Genomic DNA, 21,418 nt, shown 5'->3' on the forward strand with positions numbered 1-21,418 from the left:
CACCACTGTGAGTAATCCCACTTATCCCTTTAGCACAGCTGGATAGAAGAGGATGGATGATGAGCTGACAGTATCACAGGGAAACCTCCAGATTTTCTAAAATAAGCAATAAAAGGAGCATTTTATCTCTTTTATGCATCTTGTAGTCTCTAGTTTGTCAATAAATTACTTGTTCAAGTCGTGGAAGCCTGCATTTTGGCAAACATACATAAACTTAATAATAAAGTTATGGCAATACATTTTTACTATTGCTGTTATGCCTGTCGTTAGCGTTACAAAATAGTACTGAGCAGGAGCAGAACACTCTGCTCTTCCTGCATGCATCTCTCTGCTTCTGGCTCTCTGGAACTAAGAGCTTTAAGCGGTCAGCAAGGTGAAGTCCCTGAATCCTGCATGTTTGTCATGTTCACATGGCCTAAGGTCACACAAACAACAAGTTGCAAAATGAAATTACATACATGAATAAAAAAATACATTTTAAAAGGGAGAAAATTACAATACAAGGGCTTACTTCTGAGTTGAACAGACACAGCTGTTTTGGCAGTGGTATGAACAGCAATCAAAAGAACACTAAGCAGCAGGAAAGCTTTCTTGGTAAACACTAGGCTCTTGGCAGTAACATCCTCCTCCTCCATTTTATAGCTATATACAATACAGGTGTGTATGTACATAGTAATAAAGTAGTTTGGCCACCAAAATCTACTGGCAATAGTTGTAGGAGGAATAAATTCTAAATTCTGGCCATAAGGATATCAATATAAAGTTGGACGGAGAAAAGCAAAAGTGAAAGAAATTGCTTGAAATAATATGCTGAGGAAAGATGGGGTGCACCTGAAACAACAAAAGAAGCTGTGGGACAAAGGAGAGAAAAATAACAGACTTAACAGAGAGATCCTTAGCAATCCACCCTCATGAAGCTTTACCAGTAGGCTCCCTTTCACTTTAGATCTTAGAGTTTTTTAAATGCAACAAATTAAATCTATTTAGATGTTTTTGTTTGTTTGTTTCATATAGAAAAAATGGTATGCTAGCTGCTTCTTCCAGCTGGAAATCAACGAGTATATTGCAAACTGTTTGAAAGATAACACACCAGGCACAGCCACACCAACCCAACAGTTCACAAAACCCAGCCACTACCGTTTGATAAAGACACCAGGGAAAAGCACCACAGCTATTTGGCAAGAGACAGAAGGAGTTCTAAGTCTCAGCTCTTAAGATCAAATTATCCACAAGCATCCTACCCCTAATTGTTTAAATGTGTTTTCATCCTTCAGCCACTTCTCCCTTCCCCAAATTATGAGGAATGGCCATTCTTTAAGGACAATATGAATGGTTGCTGTTGATGTACTACTTTAGCTCAGTAACTCAGCTTTGACAGAAGGCTGAACTCTTGTTTTCCTCCTACAGAATCCCTCAGTATATCTGCCATGAATCACTCCTAGAAAGCCAGGCACTACAAACTGTTGTAGAAAATGTAGAAGTTTGCAGCTTCTGCTGAACAGGAGCACTACTGATTCACTGCATGCATGCTACCTTTCTCTGACATTTCTATTCCTTCTCCTGTAGTTTCCAAGGAGGTCCCAGGTTTACAAGTCAGCTCAGCACATTTGACAAGCACAATCTGAGAAATCCTCTCAGGGAAGCAGTGATTAGAGAAAGCAACCAGGAGGCCCATGCTGTGCTCCCTGCTCCATGGCTGAGCTTTCTGGGTGACCTTGTCAAGTCCTGTAGTGCCTGCGTTTCCCTACCTGCAAAACATTCTGATAAACACCTCCCTTTTGAACATCATTTATTATGGAAATGGCGCCTCAAATGGTAACCTACCTTCTGGGTTGTAATATCAGGCAAAACCCAGAACTGCTGGATGACAGAAGTGCCAATCTGCATTTTTTAACAAACAGAAGCATCTCAGTGTGACTAACAGGTCACTCCTTTCCCCAGAGGTTTTGTTTCAGATGAGGCAGCCGTTACTCATGCTATTTTCACCTTATTCACATCAGCCAAACCAGCGACACGAGGGCAAACCACAGAAAGAAAAAATAAAATATAAAACATATCCCACATAAACAACAAAATAATACACCTTTACTTCTTGCGTTCCATTTAATGAAGCTGAAGGTCAACTAGTTAGCCTAACCTCATCTTGGCTGAGCACATGGTGCTAGCAGCAGGCAATGTTCAGACCTGGGATTAATGCTATTAGCTTAGCACCCTCAAGCATGCAAATATAGTTTAACAGTGGTGAAGTGGCATCCCCACATCAGTACAGGTCAGCATGGACTCCCACAGACAGCTTCCAGGCTCCTTCATGCCCGACAGTGACCCTGACTGGCATAAACCACGTTTATGTTCACTGTTAATGAACCAAGATGTGAGCTATAAATGGAATACGTAATGCAGCCTTGCCATGAATCACTGCACCACCATCCTTCTCCTCCATAAAATGTAACATCAAGTAGCTGTGGAGCAACCTGTAACAGGCAGCAAAGTGGGAAAGAGGCACAGCCTGCAGTGCGCCCAGCCAGCTGGACTAACACAGAATCACAGAATGGCCCGGGTTGGAAGGGACCTCAAGGATCATGAATCTCCAACCCCTCTGCCACATGCAGGGCCACCAACCTCCACATTTAATAACAGGCTGCCCAGGGCCCCATCCAACCTTGCCTTGAACACCTCCAGGGATGGACGGGGATCCACAGCCTCTCTGGGCAGCTGTTCCAGCACCTCAACCCTCTCACAGCAAACAACTTCCCCCTGACATCCAACCTAAATCTTCCCTCCCTTAACTTAAAACCATTTCCCCTTGTCCTGCAGTTATCTCCCCTCTCCAAGAGTCGACTCCCCTGTTGTTTGTAGCTCCCTTTAGGCACTGAAGGCTGCAATGAGGTCACCCCACAGCCTTCTTTTCTCCAGGCTGAACAAGCCCAGCTCCCTCAGCCTGTCTTTGTAGGTAGGGGAGGTGCTGCAGTCCCCTGATCATCTTTGTGGCTCCTCTGGACCCTCTCCAACAGCTCTCTATCTTTCTCATACTGGGGGTTCCAGACCTGGGGAACTGGAAAAGATGAGCTGTTCTCTGATATTTAGCACAGATCCTCAGTACCATATAAGCACTGCATTAGTCCTGCAAGCCAAACTCAACACCTTGCTAAGCCAAAGATTGAAAAAGGCACCCTAAAGCTTAGGAAAACTGTTATGAGGAGTCGAGAACAGACTTCACCTGAAGGAAAATGGGTGTTGATACTGCGGTCAGCTTCCACACATTGCACTGAGCTCAGTGGGCTGCAGGCAGCTCCACAGCCGCCATGTCCACACCATGCAGCCCCAGCAGCCCTCAGCCCACAAAATGGCGGCCGCGCACACCCCTCAGGTTGTGCTTTTCTCCCTCAGCACAGCCAGAGAACTCCACCGCACCACACGTGAATGGATATGACTGCAATCTGGTGTATAATTAGTCAGTAGGAGACAAGGCTATAAGCAGCAGCCTGCACTCAGAAAATTGGCGCTCTCAAAAGGAGGCACCAAACCCCACAAGACGGGGACACGGCACTGAGAAACAGCAGCACCGCACCTCGAGCCCGCCCGCTTTGCAGAGACCTGCACGAGCCCGAGCTCGCTGCCGGATTGGCTCGCGTTTCTGTGCTGCGCGCTGATTGGTGAAGATAACCCCTCGCGCTCTTCTTCTTCCCTCCTATTGGCTCCTGCTTCCCGCCCAGCGTCTGACTCCCCGCCCGCCTCCTCTTCTCCCTCACACAACATGGCTACGCGCAGGGGTCGTTCGCGCTGCCGCTCCCAGGCGGACCGAGCCTCCCGCGGAACGCCCGAGCAGCCGAGCGGCGCGGGCGGCACCTCCCTGCTCGCCAGCGCCACCACCTGGCCACTGAAGCGCTACGGCCGCTTCCTGTCCCCGACGGACAGCGAGGACGGGGAGCGAAGCGGCCACTCCTGGAAGGTGATGGTGTGGCGCGTGCGCGGTGTCCGTGCCGCTGGTCCTGAGGGGGTCTGAGGGCAGCTGTGCATAAAACAGCGACAGCAGGGGGATTGCGAGCACCTGCTGAGAGCTCGAGGCACATCACCCAGTCCAACCCCTGCTAAAGCGGGTTCCCTGCAGTGTGTTACACAGGGCTCCAGGTGGGTTTCGGACACCTCCAGAGAAGGAGACCCACCTGCGTGGGCAGCCTGTGTCACCCACAAACCATTTTATGTTCATATGACACTTCCAGTCTGTGCGCGCTGCCCCTTGTCCTGCCGTTGCACACCACCACAGGAGCCTGGCCCCGTCCACTTGACTGCCACCCTTTAGGTGTTGCTAAGCACTGACCAGACCCCCCTCCAGCCTCCTCCAAGCTCAGCAGTCCCAGATCTCTCAGCCTTTTTCCTGACTGCTGGCACCAGATCCCGAAACCTTTCCTTGTGCACACGGAAGCGTCTTGTTCTGCGCTCAAAAGGCTGTGTCTTTGTCAATCTTTCTAAAGGTTTTTGAATCGAACGAGGAGTCTGGTCATCTTATCCTTACCATTGTTGTTTCTGGCCATTTCTTTATTTCCCAAGGAAGAACAGTGCTGGTAAGTTGTTCAGTTTCTTGTGTATAAAGAACATTTCTCCTTTGTTGTTAGCATTAATCCTGGCTTATTTTTCCTGTCTCAGTTTCATGTTCTCTCCCTGTGAAACTACCAATTTTATTGTATCCGTGGAAGAGTATTTACTCTTTTCATTTAGAGTAACACTAAAAGTATTATTTCATACAAAGGAACAGCATTTCTTCTGTGTTTTTACAAATCTAGTTTAAGACAACAGTGCTGCAGAGTTTGATAGATGCTATTACTTCTTTTTATCCAACGTAATTCTTCAGAATTATGCCCTTTAGAAATGGATAAAAATATAACTTCTTGGAAGATTTGCCATGTGATCTAGTGATCATGTGAGCTAGTTTCTTGCCAGTCACCTGTTAGTATTTTGGTGCTAATAATTTGGTTTATCATGTGGAATTCTTAAAGAATAAAAGCATAGAGGGGGGTCCCATGTAGATATTCCAGAATATCAGTTTAAAAATTCAAGATATCCTTTACTTTTGGGTGTGTTAAGTGTATCGAATAGGTGATGAGTGAGCTAACAGGGAGGTGTTTGGATGCCCTTTGTGCCAGACACGGTGTTTGGCTTACATAGTTAGGAAGGACACGTTGAATGTTTTTGGACAAGGTAAAAATGAAAGATGGAAGATATTTCAGCATATTTTGAGTGTTGAAGTTGTGTGGAGCCAGTAGCTGGACTCATTGTCTCTTATGGGTCCCTTCCAACTTGGGATATTCTGGGGTTCAATAAATAAGAAAAGGAGTTGGAATAATTGAATGTATAGATACTTAACACAGAAGCAATTAAATAAGAACTGCCAAATTCTGTGGGGAATGGGTCAGTGCAGAATGCCCCTCACCTGGAACTGGTATCATTCTCATACCCTGTATACTGACTAGCAGGTTTGTATTACTTTGTACCCTTGAAATAACCATAAAAAGCCTAGCTGAAAGACTGCTTTAGAAACTAATGAAAGAGGGGAAAAAAACACGGACAAGAGCTGTAGTGCTTTGAAGACTACACCTGGCATAGACAGTGTACAAAATTGGTAATGTATGCATTTGAAAACCTGACTGCACATTCCTTTGGGTGCACATCTCCTAGTACATGTAATTGAGATCAAGCTGTAGATATTCTGTGCATACAGAACTAAACTAGTGTGAATTGCATTGCTACAACTTGCCCTATGACTATTCACCTCCCTCTGCAAGAGCTCAGATTGGAGTAGTCCTCCCAAAATTTCCTCTTAAGCAAATACAACTTGCTGAAAAATCTAGCAGCTCTCCAGTCAGCTATTTCTGAACATAGGTGGGCATCTACAGCATTCTGTTGGGTTTTCTGTTCACGAGTGATTTAGTCCAGCACATCTGGCTGCTTGGACTTGTTCCTTAAACACATGCCTTTCCAGAAGGATGTCCCTTTCCTCAGTGCCATGCAAGACTGATGTGCTGTGATAAAATTCTTGTGCTTAGGATAATCCCAATCCACAGGTATCCTTTCAGGCTTTGAAGACCAGACTGTGGAATCTATTTAGTAAAGCAGTTACTGTCATCAACCAGAATGATGCGCAGGTATTGTGCTGAAACAGCACAGGCAGCAGTGCTGCTGGCCAGAAGCTGATAACAGCATTGATATCACAGTATGTGTGGCCATTACGGAATCTGAACAGTTTTGTTCAAGTAGCACACAGGGACACCAGAAATTCAGTGTCATTTCAGTATCGCTCAAGCTGGAACTGCAGAGGCCACTGGTGGCAAAGACCTTGTCGAGATGCCATGTAACAAGAAAACTGCCATGTCGTGCAGTCTCTGTTGTTGCTGTAGGAATAAGCAGACTGTAGAAGTGGTTAATCTCACTGGTGCTATCTCCCTGTAGTCTCCAGCTCCCAGTTGTAAGAAACCAGTCACAATATTATAAACAGGCTTTGCACGACTAAATACATAGATCTCCTTTGAATCTGTCACAGACCACGTCTTCTCACTGGGGGCCCATTATAATGGACATTTTGTCACATGGGATAATGGGAAATTCACAGGTTTTGCTCCACAGGGAACATATCAAGTTTGATAGAGTTCTGCAATTGTGGGAAGTACACAGCTCAGGTTTCTAAGATGTGTGTTCATTTCTACTTGCTCCCACGGGCTGCTGAGTGTTTCCTTTTCAAGGACAAGGTGTTCTGCAACACGTATACGCTGCCTTGCTTGCACTGAAATTCCCTCCGATGTAAATTACAGAATTATTTGAGTTGGAAGGCAGCAATAAAGGTCCAGTCCAGCCTCCTGCAATGCACAGGGACACTCACAGCACATCAGGTGCTCAGAGCCCCCCAGCCTGACCTCAGTGTCTGCAGGGGTAGGGCACCACCACCTCTCTGGGCAACCTGTGCCCTTAATGTAAAAAACAATAACTTTTTCTTATATCCAATCTAAATCTCTCTTCTTTTATTTTGAAACCATTTCCCCTAAAGAATAGTTCCTTGCTATGTAGTAACAACGTCCTTTAAAAACTGTTGATACCGAGTCTTCTGATCTTCTAATCCCTACTTTTCAGGCCTTTTGATGTTCTACAGGCTCCTAATTTTGAGGGAACTGGATAATGGTTATTGTAGCTTTATCACTGATCCTCTGCATAGGAATGCAGTGAGGCACGAGATCTGGGTGTAAGCCCTTCCAAACACTGTTGCTGAAAAGTAGGTTGTCCGTGATGTGAGGTGAGCAAGCATGGCAGTCACAGCAGTCCCACTTTCTGCAACACCCCGGAGACGACTGAAGGTGACCTTACTGACTTTGGGGTGGACCATGTTGGCTCTTTGCACTTTACAGGTATTAAGGAATGTTAGAAAAGATCTCCTTATACGAATGGTGTTCCTTGCGTAAACAGTTGTTCTGGCTTAATATGCACTAGAGATGTGACATTTAGTTCAAGAACCACTGGATGTTTTACACTGATTTGAATACAACAAGTGCTGTTCTCCAGTTTACCCTCTGCTTGGGCTGCTCTGAGGCCTTTGCTGTTGACAGATTAGCCACCTTTTTTAAGACTGTACAGCGTTTCTCAGAGGTGGATATGTTTGTCGTTGGACAGCATTAAGCAGTCACACAACATATGATTGTGGAAGTTGCCATCTGACACAAACAAGTGGTTCCTCAAGCACAGTGCTTCCTCTCAGCCACTACTTATTTCAAAGACGACCGGAGGAAGTTATTCTGGCAGTAGTTCTGTTGTCACACAGACCATTTCCTTCTCAGCTTGAATAACTCTTTTGTATTTTTGTAAAATCTTTGTGGCTGGATTTTCTTTCCCTGCAGTGGAAATCCAAGAATGAAAGGAATCCTTATCTAAATTCAAGAACTCATTACATGGTGAATGTTCCCAATTTATTTATTTATTCTAATTGCAGCAGTAAATGAAACCTTGCCCAACTCCAAGAGTTTTAACCTAAGTAATAGGTTAAAAAAGAATCATAGGATATCCTGAGTTGGAAGGGACCCTTGAGGATCATCGAGTCCAAGCCCTGGCTCCACACAGGGCCACCCAAAAATCAGACCACGTGTCTGAGACTTGTCCATGTGCTTCTCGTAGTGCAGCAGCTTGCTGCTGTGCCACTGCTCCTTCCAGAGCCCGACCTTCCTGTGGTGAAGAACCTTTTCCTGACAGCCAGCCTCACCCTCCCCCAGCGCAGCTGTGTGTGTTCCCTTAGGTTCTGTTGGTAGCACCCTCCTCTCCAACTCCCTTGTGAGGAAGCTGTAGTCCACAATGAGGTCACCCTTCAATCCAGTTCTTATCAAACGTTTATCACAAAGGTGATTAATTGAATGTTTTTAAATGGGCAGTACTGTAGTGTGATATATTCTCACCTCTTCTAGGGTGACATTGGAACATGCTAAGATTGGTGTGGTAATGGATTCATATTATTTTGTTTTGTACCTTCTGTTTTCTTTGGGAAAAGTCAGAGTACATCTGTTCTTCAGTGGTGTGCGTGTTTTATAAAAGCCAAAATGAACCTTTTTAGCTGCCAGCAAGTTCTCGGTTATGCTAGTAAGATTGTGGGTGGATCTTTTTAAAAGTCTAGAAAAAAAATATAATCAGTTTCATACTGAAAAGTGTTAATTTCAGACTGTATTTCATAGAGAAATGCTCTTTTTTCATCCTTCTGCAGTAAATGTCAGTGTTCTTTGGACTCGGTGCTGATCAGGTCCATTTATGGAAAACCTTCAGTACATCTCCATTTGCACAAAACTGAGGTGAAAAACAGTTCAGAAATGGGAATGTGTATTTCATTAACGGCTGAATTAAGCTGATGCATTTGGGGAAGAACACTCAGGCATTCCTGATTTTATATCAACATATTTTCTCTTAAATGCTTGTCTTGCAGTGCTTACTGTTTTCTTAAAGCAGGAGTGTTGAGAAATCTTTTCTTAAAAAAAAGTAGCTATTTAGAGCCAGGTGACCCTATGATCTGTCCGTAAGGTTTATAAAACAGTTACAAAATGTTCACATCTAACAACTTTAATACATACAATAGCCTTACAGAATTATTTTAATGAGTCACAACATAGTGGAGTATTCTGTGAATTCTTTTTGTTAGTCTTTTCACTAATGAAATCTGAAATACTGTTTTCTTGCCAGAGAGAACCCTACAGTGTGGGCACTGAGTCTGAGCCATTTCAGAGCAGGCAGAGGAGTACAACCTCGTGCTGAGCTCACTGCTGTGTGCTGAGGTGCCGTTGTTTTGACATGATTTCAGTACCTGAAAACGCTCCAGAACTGCTGGTCAAAGCAAGTCCGTGCTGCTGGAAGAAGTGATTGTGTGCAAGTCCAGCGTTTCCATCGGTTGCCCAATGAAACCAAATTATTTACTTGAATGAGTAAACTTCCAAGGAATGGGAATGCTTTCAAGGCCGTTTTAAAGATTCTGTAATGACACATCCAGAAATGACTACCTGTGATCAACCAGATGGGATGAAGAGGAGGGTAAATGGAACTCTGGAGCCTGGAAGATACAAATCCATCATGTCTAATGTGTATCAAAGGGGGTCTTATTCGTGATTTTCAGTATTTCATTTGGAATTAAATTGCATAACATACTTACAGGACCTGTTTTTGCAGTGTTGCCTAACAGATGGTGTATCTTAGGGTAGGAAAATCTCATTCCTGCACACTGTAGGCAATGGAATTTTAACAGGAATACCTCCACAGCCTCTCCAGCAGTTTCTGGCTGTGCTCTGAGGACACATTGTGTTCGCTGTACGCTGCACAGTTGTATACTTTATTTCCTGTCCTTCCTTCAAATCACACATCATGAACATTTTACTTCAGTGTTTTATTGGATGCAATTAATTCCAGTGCTAGAATTCTTAGTACCCTACAAATGAAACAAATTGAAACTGTGACGAGGGCTTGTTCAATAGAATAAAATGAATCCAGAGCAATTGATTTGCGACCTGATCTTTGGGACTGTAAGTTGAGCATCCTTAGAGCCCTCCTGGTCTCCTCCTGACTCCCAGTAACTTAGCAGTTCCTAGGGTGCAGTAGATTCTAACCTCATGAATTAGGCAAGTGTCCAGCAGCCATTCTGATGTTCTTGGTGCTCTCTTTGGAGTGCCTGAAACTGAGTCCCAGACTTAAATTTTAGTTTGTTTCAGTGTGTCCTGTTGACATGTTCAGTTTGGATAAGCTGAATGTCTTTATACATTAGTTTCCCATATTTGATGTAATGACACGTTCCTGTTGTACAGTGGTGATTAGCAGCAATAATTAGGGGTCTGTAAGGGGTTCTGATCTGTACTATTCTTTTGCCCTTTATTCTACTAAACTGAACTACAGTAGTGATACATATCGATGAAATAATTAGAGTTTAAGATAAAGTATTGATTTAACAAAGTTTATATTTTGTATCAGGGCTTAAAGAAGAAATTTCTTAGTTTGACTTACTGATGGGATGCCTTCAGGAGCCTCAGCCAGCTCATCTCATGAGCACACTGTTCACCTCTCTGGCTCAGCTGTCATTGTTTACAATTGTAGCTTAAAAAACACATATTTTTTCAAGTTCTAACTTAAAAACATATCCAGGCTTGTCCTGAATTAGGGGTTTAGTTTTGTTGTTTGCTCCTTCAGGGGGCTGCAGTACGTGTGTGTCTGTGGGAGCTCTCTGTAGAAAGTGAATGGCTGGCAGTGGGAGCTCCTGCACCCAGCGCCTTGGCAAAGGACAGCTGTCACTGAGTCTCCGTGCACGGTCGTCTCAGGTGTGTGTCCTGGAGTTGGTATTTGCTTTGGCTTTCCTGCTCTGTAAAGAAAACCCTCTGATCAGTTCTCCAGAATCAAAGCTTAACACCAGCATTTAAAATCAGGCTTCTAAGAGACTGGGGATGAAGAAATTGCGTGCAGAGAGATAACAGCTTAACATCCTTTTATTCCTCCTTAGCTTGCAGTCTGTCTGCCGTGACTTTTTGGCCTTTTCTCCTTTCCAATTCCTGTTCTATATTCTGAAGATGTGGCTGAGCCAGCTGATGCTTACACCGAGATCTGTGTTACACACAGCCTGCAAAGCACATGGCTTCTGCTATGCATGGAGCTCCCCAGAGATGCTGTGGCAGTTATTTAGATTGCTGAGACAGATACAGAAGTAAGGAAGGCATCTTCAGATTCTGTGATGCTACTTCTGCATGTGTTAGTCTTAACATAATAATGAGAGTGTGAATTGAATTACTTTCAAAGATTAATTTTCACACCTGCTGGCTTTAGGATGAAATTCGAGTTTTATTTCATAGTCATTAATGAAAAAAAAAATAATAAGCACTTTTCTGTGTTAGCTGTGTTCATGTGTTGCTTAGCACTCAGGGTTTTCTAGATGACAGAATAATGGAAGATTTGTAACAATAAGCAATACCTCGCACCACAGAACAAGGGCCTCATTATCCAGCAACTTTTTGAATGCTGAAATGTAAAACCAGAACAAAAGTCTTCCCCACTTAATGACAGGACTACGTGGGTGTCAATCTGGAATAGCATTATTGGCTTCTCTGCCTCTTGGGTGATGCGATCTTGTCCTGTTCCCAAAATACCTGGGAAATGTCCTGCTTTGTTTCCTGCTGTCATTTATTTTTTCTCAGGATCCTCCCTCGGAGGGACTTAGATTTTTGTCACAGATGCATGAAATTGTTTCCCTTGAATGCAGTGTTCGCACAAGCACGACCCTGGAGAACGGCACTGAGGAGCATGTGCACGACTGAAAACTAATCATCAAACTTAGAAAATTACTGCCACTTGTATCTTCAGACTGCAAACACTGAAGTCTTTTGTTCCTGCCCAATTTTATGTCGCCTTTCTGTCTGGGTTCCCAATTAATCTCCTACTGCCATCTGTCTTTGCTCGCGCCCAGTGCTGCTCAGCTGTGCTCCGCTCTGAATGCAAAGCAGGCACTGGTGCTGCCTTTGTTCTGTGTGTGCACAGCAGCCCGGGGATGGCATCATGGAGCTGCTGGTAGTATTTGTTTCTCTGTGCACTTGTCGAGAGCAGATTTAAAGCTGATCCGGTTACCAACGTCAGGGATTGAATGGTGGAGTCCAATCTGAGTAGTTCTGTGAAACTGAGTTTCTCCAAAACGTCCCCTCTCCTTTTGCACCAAATCAGCTCTGTTGTACTGCTCAGGTCACGCACCAAATTTTCCTATTTGCTTTCACTATTTTTAGTTTTTTTTCTGCTTAGCAATATACAGTCATCCAGATGCACAAGAGGAAAGGAAGCTCTTTCTGTTTTGTTCTTCGTTTAGTCAATTAAACTTGAAGAAAATTCAATTTCAGTTAATTAAGTTTGGGGTTTGGAGTTGAATAATTAGGTGCACAAAAAAAATGCTAAATGCTATTTATTTTTTCCAGCTTTCTTTACCTCAGAAACAGGGCATATAAACGAAAGACAACCTGGGAAACATCAGTGAAGTAACTGGTAGGAAAGTTAAACATCAGCTGCCTTTTATGATCTCTATGAAAATGGTGATTATTTTAAGGAGAAAACATTTGTTCTAGCTACGTCTTACAGAGAAAGGAGAAATGCTGTAAAAACAGGCTCACCATGAGAACAGCTAGGTGTAAACAAACGGGTCGCGTGCAGCTCGAGCAGAAAGCGGCTGAAATGGATGGAGGAAGCAGGAGGGGCCACGAGTTGAAGAAAGTGGCCTAGTGAGAGGGTGGTGTCAGAACTGCTTCTCCAGCAGCCCTGGCTGTGCGTAGGAAGCAGTCCTGCTCCAACTCACATTATTTCCTGGGTGGTTTGGTTGTCCAGGACTCAGCCCGGCTGCTTAACCAGAGCGCCCAGCTGTGAATGGACCCGTGTGTTCTGAGAAGTGAAACATACCCAACTTTTACAGCCCAAAATGAGGGAAATAAGTTCCTTGTGCTGCTGAGCAGTCCGTCACATTTGAAGAGATGGACAGTGAGTGGAACTGGTGTATAAAAATACCAAGTTATCCAGGCTGCTGCTTGTTTGCTTGGATTCCAGCTGGAGAAATGCCTGCCCTGCCCTCGGTTAAATGCACGCGGTGCCATTAGTCGGGGTTGCCTGCCCTCTGCTGCCTTCTCCAGCAACTTCACAGGCTTTGGGAGGAGAGTTGGAAGTTCTGCTCTGGCTGGCTCATTGTGCATCTCAAGGTCACCTTCATAACGTGCATACTAAATATACATGGAAATTAGAATGTGCCGTGACAGTTGTTACTGGAGCTACCAATTCCAATTTAATTCAGTGTGGTAAAAATTACTTATTGGCACTTGTTTGATAGATGCAAAAATGCCCATACTAAGACAACAATCATCTTCATTAGGGTTTAAATTACATCACATCATTTGAGCGTGCAGTTTGGAGTACTGTAAGTTTGCTGTGCAAGTAGTTTGTGCTCTGCTTTGTTTCAGGAGGGCTTCTCATTAATTGATTCCCAGAAGTGGCTAAGGATAGCAAGACGAGCAGACTGCCTGCTGCTCCATGCTCAGTCAAAGGTAGGGAGCTACAATGCAGTATTTCTAATTGCTATCAGTTCTGGCTGGATGATGTTTTTTAGTACTGGATAAATTAAACCAGAAACTTTAAGATCATGTAAACTGTGTATATAAATGAAAGGTGCTGTTATTTTTTATCTTTGCTCTTTTTTGTTGTTTTACTTTAGGTATGAAACAAATCTGGATTGAATCGAGTTTGTGTCTTGTATATCTGCTGCTCCTTGAGGCTTTCAGCCTACTCAGAGTTAGCTGCTAAGAGAGCTAGGCCAATATTTCTTTTGGATTCCATTTGCCAGCCTGAACATCAAAGCGTGAAGCAGCCGATGCTGGGAAAGCTGCTCTGCTAACAGTTAAAAAGATAAAGCAATCTTTGCACATGCAGAAACCTACTGCCTATCAGCCATGCTTCTCTGTGGCACAAGAATATACCCAAACAAGTGACTTAGCCTTTTTCTGGCTACAGATAGCAGTGCCAGTCTGGTCACTCGCACAGTTGGCATGGAAGCGATTGGAAGGGACCTGGATTACTCTGTCTTCTTCATGAAAAGGGGTTGCTCAGACTTAAGTTGATAACAAGTGTCACATCATTACTTGTGTATAAATCTCAGTTTTCCTGGTTGTAGAGCCTTTCCGGGAGCTCTTTCAGAAACCAAACCTGTCTCATAGTGAGAATACCTCATTCTTTCTCCCCTGACACATTCTGCTCTTCGTTGTTTCAGCCTAAACAGCTGCTTCCAATTTAACTCTCTTTACTTGATGAGGGAAATCACCTTTAGGTTAGAAAGGAAGTTTTGGAAAGAACCCCTCATTCAGAGGCTGCTAAAAACCACTATGAACTCTAGGAACCGTTCACAGAACCCTTAAGGCATGAAAACATCTCAAGTGCTCTAAGTTATTCTGCCATTCCCCCGACAGGAACTCTTGCAGGAGGCGTGCAGTGGGTTATTGCAATTGCACACAGCAATATCCAGGATAGATGAAAACTGTAAAAAGCCCTCTTCTCTTTGGATCTTTTACCTGGTATCTTCTCTGACAGATGCACAGCTATTTTTTTCATAGGAAATTACAAACCAAACAGTATTGTTTGCAGAGAGGGATGCCTCGCTAACTTCAAGCTAAATGCAGGTGTGAGGAATGACAACTCTGTGCAAATATAAGGACTCTCCCTGTTTCAGAGCCCAGACAAGCGGTGGCACTAGGAAATGCAAAAATAGGTATCTTCAGCTGTTTTAAATTCATGGGTTATGTTTGCCTGTACCCAAAACACCTTTGCTGTCTGATTTTTGTCAGAATATTGTTATGAAATGTAGAGCATCACAGAAAACTATTGAGCTGTTGCAGAGTAATTAGCTCTGATGAATCAGAAGATGGTCAATTTCCTTCACAGCTAACAGAATCACCTCCTCGGTCAGCATTAAGGGACTCCGCTGCATCTCTCAAGAAACAAAGCCAACAACACTGTGATTGTGAGGCTTCAACAAAGCTCCAAGGGAAAGCCTTCAGGAAACGAGGAATATTAACACTGTCTTAAATGAATGCACTGCGTCTGAATGTTTACTTACCATAAGCTCTCATGACTTAATGAGTGGACTAAATGGTATTGCAGTGGTCCTGTTGTGCAGTTTCTCACTTCTGTATCCTAAATTAGAGCTGAAACAAACCCATGAATGCTGTCAGTGTATGTAAGTTCTGTGCTATTGTTCAAAAACATATTAAAAAAACAAGTAACAGAAATACAGGAGGGCAGCCACACTGTGCAGAGGGTTGTCTCAGCCTTGGAAAACCTAACTGAGGACAAAAAATGTACAAGAGGAAGCAGAAGGCACTTAAACAATGAAAGCAAACTGTGTTTTTGAACAGCACCTCCTATATTTGAGGGCACGTGGGCACGGGGCATGTGCAGCTAAGTATTGCATTATTATTTCTGTCTCACCTTGTGCTCCTCTATTTCAGTCCAATTTCATTTTAGTGCTTTCCATCATGTTCTTTACATGCTTTCTTTGCTGCACGTTACAGCTTTGCAGTTGCAGAGTATTCCATCTCAAAAAAAAAAACCTGCAGAGGGTAATTGCTGGGATTATGCCCTTCAGAAGAAACAACATTAACACATTGGCTTTTCAAAGTCATTAATACTGTGTTTTCAGTGAAACCTGCATGCTTCTTACAAAACACTTTTCTAGTAGGGCTCTCACCTGGCCAACTGCATTTCTAATCTCTACTTTGAGAAACTTAACATACGTACGTTCAAGATACACAGAAAGAAATTACCTTTCATGGATCAGCACTGAAGCTCAGATATACTGCTGGGAACCTCATTCTGTGGGATACATACATGTGCACATACATATGTAATTATGAAACCATATCCATCAGATGCACGCTGCATCTTTCCATGAAGGGGAAAAAAAATGTAAAGTTCACAGTCTTCTGTTTATAACCAGGGGGCTGTAGAGGCAACAGACAAAGGCCTTCTTTAAAGTCTCCAAAAATAATTCAAATTAAGATGCAAGTTGCCAGTTTCTCATGCCAGGAAGGTCAGTTCTCATTAACATATGTCCACAGGTCAGTTCTCAGTTACGTTTTCTTGACTCAGGTGACTCCTTCATTAATGAAATGTAACTTGAAACCTGAAGAAATCTGAAGGCTCGCATAAGCTGTCATAAGTCCAGAGAAAGCCTACTCTTTTCCTGCTACCTTAACTATATTTCAGACTAAGTCCTAGAGATACAACCTGCAAACAAGAGCGTTCAGTATCTGTCAGCCTTACATCAGCTGAAAGCGATCAGGACTGTTACTGCGCCTGACAGGCTCTTCATGTACTTAAAAAAATACTATCGTTCAGCATGACAACTTACACTGGGGATCAGTTTTGCTCAGCTGCTCTGTTTTTACTACTTGATGTAATTCTCCACTTTACTAAACAGGAAGATTGTGCATCTGTGTACGTCTGCCATTTTGTGCAAAGGACAGCTGCACTCTGAATGTCAGTCAGCATCACTGCTACAGCAGCAGGCTAAGGCTGTTCCTCAGCACCAGAGTTCACAAGGACTGATTTCAGGGCGAGCTTACAGAGTAACTTTCCATTTGTGCAGTACTTCTGCCGAAGCATTTCAGCGTCTTTCACTCCTTATCTGCATTAATTTGGTTCAAAGAACAGCACTCAGCTGTAACGCTACACTGAATTGTTCATTTAGCTGTGCAGGGGCTTGCTGGGTGGGTAAGGCTGGGTCTGAGACAGATAGAGACATAAATCCTAAACGATACTGTTCCCAGAACTCCTAGCTTAGATACCAGATGTGCTTGCTTTAGAGTCATCTCATTTTCTGTTACCAGTAACTGGTCAGTGCTGGTTCACCCTTACAGGATACGATTTCCAGCAGTAAGAACTTAAATCTCGCTGCAGTCACAGTACAAACTGGCACAGACCATTAATTAGTTGACAGGTGACCCTGTTTGCTTGCCATTTTCTCTTATTTATTTTTGCTGGATTTCAGTCTGGGGATTATATTCTCATTCAGCTGCTGAGATAATAAAAATACAGCAGGGAAAACTTGGTTCTTTGTCTTTAAGATGGAGCAGCGATCCAAGAATTAATCAGCTTCTATCTAACTATATCTAATAGGGGTTTAATTAAATCAAAACATGTTGAGTGGATGGATGAGCAGTTAAATTAATTTCTCCCTGATTTTTCAGCAGAACGAATGCCGCATGTTTCGAGTTCAGTTTGGTGGAGATTCAGAAGAGCAGATGCTGGAACACTGCTGCAGCTGCGTTCAGAAACTCACAGAGTATGTGCCGGTTCACGAAGCTTATGAACTAAGCCAGAACCTCTGTTACACTCGCAGCCAAGTGGAGGATACTGAACAAAGTACATCAGTACAACGTGCAGTAAGTAGAGCCATTCTGGGAGGCAGCGACAGAAGCTGGCTATCGTATTCCTGCTTTCTTAACCTTCCTGAAAAAGGTTAACAAAACAATGCTTAAAAATTGCTTCTAGCTCCTCAAGTTGGGAATCACCTTGCAGCTTTTCAGCTGAATTGTACTGCTTATGAGAAATTTAAGTAACCATGACTGAAGTTCTCTTTTTTGTGTTTACCCACTCCTTCTTTGCAGTTTTATTAACTGTAAATATGGTCATCGTATCCATTTTAGCTAACCTGACACACTTAGAAGTGATTTCAGGGTAGAAAAAGAATGTTTGCCCTCCCCACGGCAAAGAATTAAGGCGACTGAAAGAGGCTGCTGGGGATGACTAATTCTTAAATATACACTCCTGGGTATTCAGAGGATCTCATTCACCAGCTCTGAAAAGCAATGCTGTAGCTACCTCAGTCACTAAACCTCTCGGGTGTGTGATAATATATCAAGAACAGCAATGGGAACAACAAAGTTTTCAGCTACATCATTTCAAGAAATCCTGTATTGCTGGATAGTGGAATTTGATAGAGAAAATGGGAGGTGTTGAATATATTGCTGATTTGTCTATGCTTTGGATTTTAACTCATCAGGAAATGAGTGAAATAACAGAAGTTAAATGAAATATTCAGTGGCAGAACAGTTGGACACCAGCAGTCATGCTAACAGCATCACTCCAGAAGTGACTGAAAACCTCACTCCAAAACTGAACTGCCACCCTGAGCCATCTTTTCAGCGATGTAACCCATGGGAGGTTAAAGAGCATGCTCCTGGGGAGTGTTCACTATTTCTTTAAAGTTACTTCCAGCAAGTAGTTTAAGCTACCTTGGTTTAGCTATGACAGTTTAACTGCAGGTCCATTATTCCCTGTCTTTCATTTTTAAAGAATTTAACAGATGCGCTTTCAGGTTCCATAAAAGAGATGCCTTTTTACTGCTCGAGGTAGCTGAGCACACTCTTCCTTTCATCTCTCCAAACGGAACCACTTCCCTTCCTGCACATGCTCACACTCTTCTTGGTAACAAGCAATTACCTGCATTTGATGTTTTCTAGCCAGATGAGCCTCTGCCAGATTCCTGCACAAACTTTGGAGAAAGAAGATCTACAGTGCAGCTAGCACAGGTAAAAAGGAAAAAAAAAAAATTTGGATCCCGTAAGTGAAACTCAGGTGCAGAGAAAGCTGTCTTGTGCTGTAAACATCTGCTAAGTGTCTTTGTTACACATCAGGATGCTAGCAGGGCTACTACCTATACCAACAAAACTAAGAATTGCCATTCTTCAGTCCCTGAGTAAGGTGGGTGCACTATCCCTGCTCTGAGCACAGCTTTCTGCTAGCGAGGCTTTCATTTGCCACATGCTGTAATCCATCTCTCCCTTGAGTTACTGGCAAATTCCCTTCCACCAAGGCTCCGATACGGTTTTACACACCATCTACTACTTGCCCTCACACACTTGTTATTCAGCTTAACGCAGCTGTGCTGTGAGCTGGGATTTCCCACAAATTACAAAGCTTGTTCAGGGCTTCTTCCCCCAGTTCAGCTTTGGAGACATAACCCATCCTGCTGCTGCTCCAGAACACACTGGAGCTGCATTTCTCCATTCCTGCCACCTCCAGAAAGTAGCAGGAGCTTTGGTCTCAGGTATACTCCCCAGCACTGTTATTTTTTTTAAAAAAACATTTTTAAAGACAACAACATGAGCTGCCAGGATAACATCAAGGCTTCAGTGTGAACCACTATCGTTACTAAAAATAGGAGGTTCTTTTTCAGTACACGCAGATACAGCTGTACTCCATATGTCAGTATGCACAGTCTGCCTGCCCTTGCACTGTTCCATGTTCAAGAAGCGGAAGCTGGAGGAGCTAACAGCAGTCCTGAGCTGCCTGAAGGAGGTGGCGTGCTTCAGCCCCAGTGTTGTGTCAGAGCTTCTAAAGAGGCCACACTGGGCATCTGAAGCATGTTAATCCAAAGGCAGATCCCCTCCACAACACGGTGACCACTCACCTTCACCTTCAGCTGCCTCTCTGCGTGCCTCACAGCAGTGCACACCCTCTGCACAGGATCCTTTTCTCTCGCACAGAATGCAGTCACTGCATCACGTTACCCAGGAAACTGACATTTCTGAGGTAACTCCTGCACAGGCAGCTCTGCTGGAATTGAAGTTAGATAGGAGAGAGGCGTTCCATGCATAAGTCATACGGGACTGAAAGTATTCAAACCATGTAATAACAAGGCAGATGCATCTTTATTAAATGCCGAAGGAAAAACTTGACGTAGCTGCATCATTACAAAACCCACGTGGCGCTACCTTGTATGTACGAGATCAGTGCAACAGCGCTGTCCTTCCTTTGCAGTCTGTGCTGAATCAGAAGTTTGAGCTGCCCCTGGTGTACCGGCATTCAGCATGGAGCGCGCAAGAGCTGGGACCCTTCATCCGCTTATGCCTGATGGACCAACACTTCCCAGCGTTTGTGGAGGACGTGGAGAAGGAACTGAAAAAACTGACGGAAGGCTGAGCCACGTGTAACGCCTTACCGCTGGAACGCCCGCTCCGAGGTACACAGCTTCAATGCCATTAAATATTTGGAAGTCTCACACATTTTTGTCAGTGTTTTATTTTTAAAAACAGGTGAATCCACTTTTTTTTTTTTATACATCATTGCACTTCAACAAATACACAGAACACAAGTTCATGCATCTACAGTTACGCACATCATGAGAACCCTGTTAGGTCTATTTCTACAATCTTTAAATCATGAGAAATTACAGTGTCAAACTAAAGATAACTAGTTGCATAGAATATCACCATGCTGTAACGTTTCATTTAAACAAAAAAAAATTATAAAAGTTTGCCTGAATTGAATGTACAAGAATATGTTGAACACATCAGTGCAAAAGGATTTGAGAATTTACATGAGTTAACAAAAAAAAAAAAATCACTTAAAAAGCAATCATATATATATATTTATAAACTGAAGTTCTGTTTTTGTTTCAACTGCATTTCACCACCACCCTGCTGAACTGCTCCGGCTTCTGAAGTCTGACCGCAGGACACCCAAGTCTCTATAGGTTAAGCCCTTAAGATATATTTCAACTTAGAATTCCTTCTCTATGCACCAGAACAGCATCACCCTCTCATCTACCAGACGTACAGTAAGGAATGAACATCAGCAGCTTCAAAATGAAACACGATTACTGGATTTTGGTTTATCTCCTCCCCCCAAATATAAATATATACTGTATATATTTGTAAGTCTCGCCGTACTTTACAAAAAGTATCACTAGATGGCAGCAGTGCGTTTTTGAGCTTTGCCAATTTAACAGCTACGGTAAGTAAAAAATGGCGCATGCGTGATCCGACTTACTACTTCTAATGTTTAAATATAGTAAGGAGAAAAAAAAAAAGCAACATTCACAGCACATCAAGCCCAAAATAGTTTACACCTTCTACACTGAAGCAGTATTAAAGTTTATCTGACTAGGTCATCCTTGCAGGAGAGGCTAAATAAGGCATGCTTTAGACAGTCATATTGTTGCTCACTTGAAAAGGAAGGAAGAAAAAAAAAAAAAAAAAAAAAGGAAAAATCAGACAGAACTGGAGTTCTAGAACCAAGAGTTCCAACCCTTAAATTTAGCAGGTCATATTGCCATCAGTCTCTCAGAAACTTAAAGCTCTAAAAAAGAAATGAGAAAAGGTGCTAGTCAATGCCTGACAGCATTTCCAACATCGCATGCCACAACAGTACGTCAACAAAGCGCTTAACATCCAACGCGGTCTTAAACGGAGATAGAGGCTTTCCGACCAAGGTTAGCTTCCAGACTTTAAGAAGGAATTAGGGGAGTTCTTTCTATTAGCGATGGTAGCGATTACGTAGAGCTAGGGAGCTAGGAATCATTAAACTGCCTACATATCCCATGAGAAAAATCTTCGATACCCCCCAGTGCTCT

General features: G+C 43.2%; 2 protein-coding genes across 5 annotated transcripts in view; one reads left to right on the forward strand and one right to left on the reverse strand.

The window, feature by feature from the left end:
• Positions 1 to 3,732: 3,732 nt before the first annotated feature.
• On the forward strand, positions 3,733 to 21,055 carry REC114 (REC114 meiotic recombination protein). Of its 3 annotated transcripts, none has more exons than XM_085233599.1 (6): positions 3,733 to 3,949; positions 4,473 to 4,562; positions 13,473 to 13,556; positions 17,250 to 17,444; positions 18,525 to 18,593; positions 19,825 to 21,055. In XM_085233599.1, the coding sequence occupies exons 1-6, from the start codon at positions 3,755 to 3,757 to the stop codon at positions 19,984 to 19,986; spliced, it is 795 nt and encodes a 264-aa protein (XP_085089725.1). In that variant the 5' UTR covers positions 3,733 to 3,754; the 3' UTR covers positions 19,987 to 21,055. The 3 variants fall into 3 exon arrangements, with proteins under 3 accessions (XP_085089725.1, XP_085089726.1, XP_085089724.1); XM_085233600.1 differs by having other exon boundaries at positions 17,253 to 17,444; XM_085233598.1 differs by lacking the exon at positions 19,825 to 21,055 and having other exon boundaries at positions 17,253 to 17,444; positions 18,525 to 19,727.
• Positions 19,694 to 21,418, reverse strand: part of NPTN (neuroplastin) — a 46,475-nt gene continuing 44,750 nt past the window's right edge. Inside the window, exon 8 of one of the 2 annotated variants that reach the window (XM_010717167.4) lies at positions 19,694 to 21,010. The gene's annotated coding sequence lies outside the window, so the exon portion shown is untranslated. Of the gene's footprint in view, positions 21,145 to 21,418 lie in introns of both variants that reach the window. The other variant, XM_010717166.4, reaches the window with a different exon arrangement.

This window comes from Meleagris gallopavo, chromosome 12, assembly GCF_905368555.1.
Source record: "Meleagris gallopavo chromosome 12, MGAL_WU_HG_1.1, whole genome shotgun sequence".
Lineage (NCBI taxonomy): Eukaryota > Metazoa > Chordata > Aves > Galliformes > Phasianidae > Meleagris > Meleagris gallopavo.

What these genes read in the sequence shown, in the direction of transcription:
- REC114 (XM_085233599.1), top strand. Translation starts at nt 3,755, where the DNA reads ATGGCTACGCGCAGGGGTCGTTCGCGCTGCCGCTCCCAGGCGGACCGA. An exon ending in CCCAAGGAAGAACAGTGCTG is followed by an intron (nt 4,563 to 13,472) that starts GTAAGTTGTTCA and finishes GCTTTGTTTCAG; the next exon opens with GAGGGCTTCTCATTAATTGA. An exon ending in GTACATCAGTACAACGTGCA is followed by an intron (nt 17,445 to 18,524) that starts GTAAGTAGAGCC and finishes GATGTTTTCTAG; the next exon opens with CCAGATGAGCCTCTGCCAGA.